The sequence below is a fragment of the Trypanosoma conorhini genome, assembly GCF_003719485.1.
Source record: "Trypanosoma conorhini strain 025E chromosome Unknown Tco_14.4_contig_00193, whole genome shotgun sequence".
NCBI classification, from domain to species: Eukaryota; Euglenozoa; class Kinetoplastea; order Trypanosomatida; family Trypanosomatidae; genus Trypanosoma; species Trypanosoma conorhini.
The window spans coordinates 1-3,180 of NW_021704280.1; the positions used below are offsets into that span (position 1 = coordinate 1).

General features: G+C 67.9%; 2 protein-coding genes across 2 annotated transcripts; one reads left to right on the forward strand and one right to left on the reverse strand.

Annotated features, from left to right (window-relative positions):
- Positions 1–375: 375 nt before the first annotated feature.
- Tco025E_03973 (dispersed gene family protein 1 (DGF-1)) lies at positions 376–2,715 on the forward strand (the record flags this gene model as incomplete). The annotated part of the gene is made up of 1 exon (XM_029370889.1): positions 376–2,715. One exon carries the CDS (start codon positions 376–378, stop codon positions 2,713–2,715), a length of 2,340 nt encoding a protein of 779 aa, XP_029228990.1.
- Positions 2,716–2,719: 4 nt separating this feature from the next.
- Positions 2,720–3,100, reverse strand: Tco025E_03974 (uncharacterized protein; the record flags this gene model as incomplete). Its single annotated transcript, XM_029370890.1, has 1 exon — positions 2,720–3,100. One exon carries the CDS (start codon positions 3,098–3,100, stop codon positions 2,720–2,722), a length of 381 nt encoding a protein of 126 aa, XP_029228991.1.
- Between the last annotated feature and the right edge of the window lie 80 nt (positions 3,101–3,180).

Genomic DNA, 3,180 nt, shown 5'->3' on the forward strand with positions numbered 1-3,180 from the left:
TTCGCGCGGTGGCGTGCCGGGGGTCGAACGGTGTCGCTGGTTTGATTGCGCCGGCGCTGTTGCTGGGGCGGGGATTGTCTGCGGCGGGATGCCTCCGCCCACCACGCTGCTCAGCTACTCTTGCCGCTGCCCCTTCCTCCCTGTGACTGTGCAGAAAGAGACACTTCGTGCTGGCAAAGCGAAACTATCGATTCAAGCCTTTAGGTTTAAGGTGTGGCAGTAGTAGAAGAGTAGGAGGTGGAGGAGAATCATTTAGCGAATTCGTTTCTCTCGATTCACCATTTGTAGGAGGTCGTTCAGCAAGCCGGAGGTGCGGTGACGAAGGCAAGTCCGACACGCCGCGGCAACTCCAGCGATTCCTGTTTGGCCCAGTGGATGTGGATTGTGGTGTGTGGGTGCCGCCGCAACCGGCACCGCGTGCGGCGCGGGGGCGTCGCACCCCTCCCCGTGGCGCTGCTGGTGGCGCTGGCGCTCGTTGCCGCGGGTGCCTGGATGCCCACGGCGCACGCCGTGTTTTTCCACATGCGGGGCGGGACGGTGGACCGAGCCGTCACCGTTGGCCGCGCCGTGGACACCGTGCTGATGGACGGCGTGTCCATCACGAACGGCGTGTCTGTGGTGTTCGACGTTGCGGCGATGCTGCCCGGTGCGCTGCGCATCGATATGAGGGACTGCGTGTGCGAAGGCGGGGCGCAGGTCTACGTGCAGGGCTACCGCGGCGAGCCGGCGAGCGACCGGAGCCTGGAGGTGCGCGTGAGCGGGCTGGCCGGGAGCTACTGCGCGCTCGTGTTCGCGTACAACCTGCCGGCGCACACGAACGTGACGGTCCGTGACTCGACGGTTGTGACGCCGGGACCGATGAGCTACGCCCAAATCGACGGGCTGAAGGACGTGGCGGCGTCGCCGCTGGTGCTGCACGCGACGTCGCTCTTGCATGCGCAGCTGCGCGTGAACAACACCGTGCTGTCGTCGTCGTACGCCGGCGGGTCGGCGATGTACGTTGGCGGCGGTGTGGACCTGCTGTCGAGCGCAGTGCTGCTTGACGGTGTGTCGCTGCAGGCGTCGGGCGGTTCCACTGCGCACGCGATGTATGTGGCGCCCGCGTCGCGGCTCAGCCTGCGGCGCCAGTCGGTGTTCTCCATGACGAACGTGTCGGTCGCGAGCAGCGGCGGCGGCTTCGTGCTTGGCGAAAAACTCACGCTGTCCGCCTCCGTGCTGCGCTTCGTGGGCATTCACGGGTCTTTCGCGTCCTCGCTGGTGCGCTGCGACGGGGGGACGATCGGGGCCGGCGGGTGGCTGGACCTGTACGACGTGTGGGCGCTGGGCGAGGCGTCGTCGGTGGCGTCCCTGTCGGCGGTGACGCTGAGCGGCGGCGGCGTGTCGGTTGCGCGCTGCGTTGCCGGCGGCGCGACGCTTGTCGTCGGGCCGGAGGTCGTGAGCGGCGCGGTGTCCGTGCAGTGCAACCGTGCCGGCGGCCGGATGCTGCAGAGCAGCGGCGACTATCGGCTGGCGGGCCTGCCCTCCGTGGGCGTGGTGCCGTGCGACAGCTGCGCGGCGGCGCTGACCTGCTTCGGGGCGCTGACGGCGTCCTTCTCCGACTGCGCGTGCAACTGCAGCGCCGGCGGCGTGGGCGCGGCGTGCCTGCCGTTCGACGTGCCGCTCGCGAAGACCAACAGCAGCGGTGGCGCGCAGGGCTGCGTGCGTGGCGTGACGCTGACGGAGTCCACGGCGGTGGGCTTCGGGCAGGCGACGGCGTGCTTCGACTCGGTGGTGTTCAGCGGGCCGATCACCGTGACGGCGGAGCTGGGCTCGATGGACGCCTTCGCGGACGCGCTGAACGTGACGCTGCGCCACTGCGTGCTTGCGGGCGGCGCGCAGCTGCGGATTGTGGGCGTCAGCGAGGGCATGGCGCGCCTGATGCCCCGCGTCGTCGTCAACATGACGAACGTGACGTCGACGGAGGGCACGATTGTGCTGCGGGGCGCTATGCCGCTGAACTCGAGTGTGCTGCTGGCGAACTCCTCGCTGCGCGCGACGGTTGGCGGGTCGCAGTACGTGCCGACGACCGCCGGCTCCGAGGGGGCCCGCTACGGCCCCGCGCTTGTCCTGGACGGCGTCCGGCTGCTGTCGACGCAGCTTGTCGTGACGCGGTCGACGCTGGCGTGTGGCGGGAGCTCGTGCGCCGCGATCCTCGTGGAGCACGGCCTCAGCGCGAACCTGTCAAGCGCCTTCTACATGGACAACTGCGCCGCCACCTCGGAGGCGCACGTGATGCACGCCCTTGCCTCGGACCTGAGCGTCGGCGGCGGCTCCGTGTTCTCGGTGCAGAACAGCTCGTGGCGGGCGGCGGGCGGCGGGTACTACGAGGCCGCGTGCACGTTTAATAACGTTGTGGTGGACGCTGGCAGCGTGCTGCAGTTTGTGTCGAGCAAGTTTCGCCTTGGCTTTGCGCTGCTCAGCACAGACACGCTGGCCGTGAGCGGCGGCAGCTGGCTGGTGCACCGCGACAGCGAGTTCCGCACCACCTTCGTGATGTACGTGTCTTACTTCAACGGCCTGTCCGTCAACGATCAGAGTGTGTGGTCGATACTTGGCAACAAGTTTATGCGCGGTTCGTACTCGTCCGCCGTGTCCATGACGTCATATTGGTCGATGCCGCGTGGGCGAGACCGACCATCTACGGCATGTGCAACGAGAAGATGGGCTCTGCCGTGACGGACTACGAATCTGACCTCTCCATTACCGCCCCCGTGACGGCGTTGGACTGCGGCGCGTGTGTCACGGACGCAGTGTGTTTCGCTGCGAAGGCGAGCGGCATCAGCGGCTGCCGCTGCGAGTGCGCTGCGGGCGGCCACGGCGACGCGTGTCTGCCGGCGGCTGTTCCGGCCGGCCTCGGGCCTCTCCCGCCCCCCGATGCGAACGGCACGGAGGTGCTCTGCGTGTACGGTGGTACGATGAACTCCGTAGGCGACCCCGGTCCCGGGGTGCGTGGGCTGTGCTTCGTCAACGTGACCTTCACCGCCGCGATTGCGTTGGACCTGTCGAGCTTCGATGCGCCGCAGCAAACCCTGAACATCACGCTGCTGCAGTGTGTCTTCATGGGCCTGTCGATCCGGGCGAGCGGTGAGCGCGTGCACGTGAACGTGACGTCCGCGCTGTTGGATTCGGGGCATCTGCAGT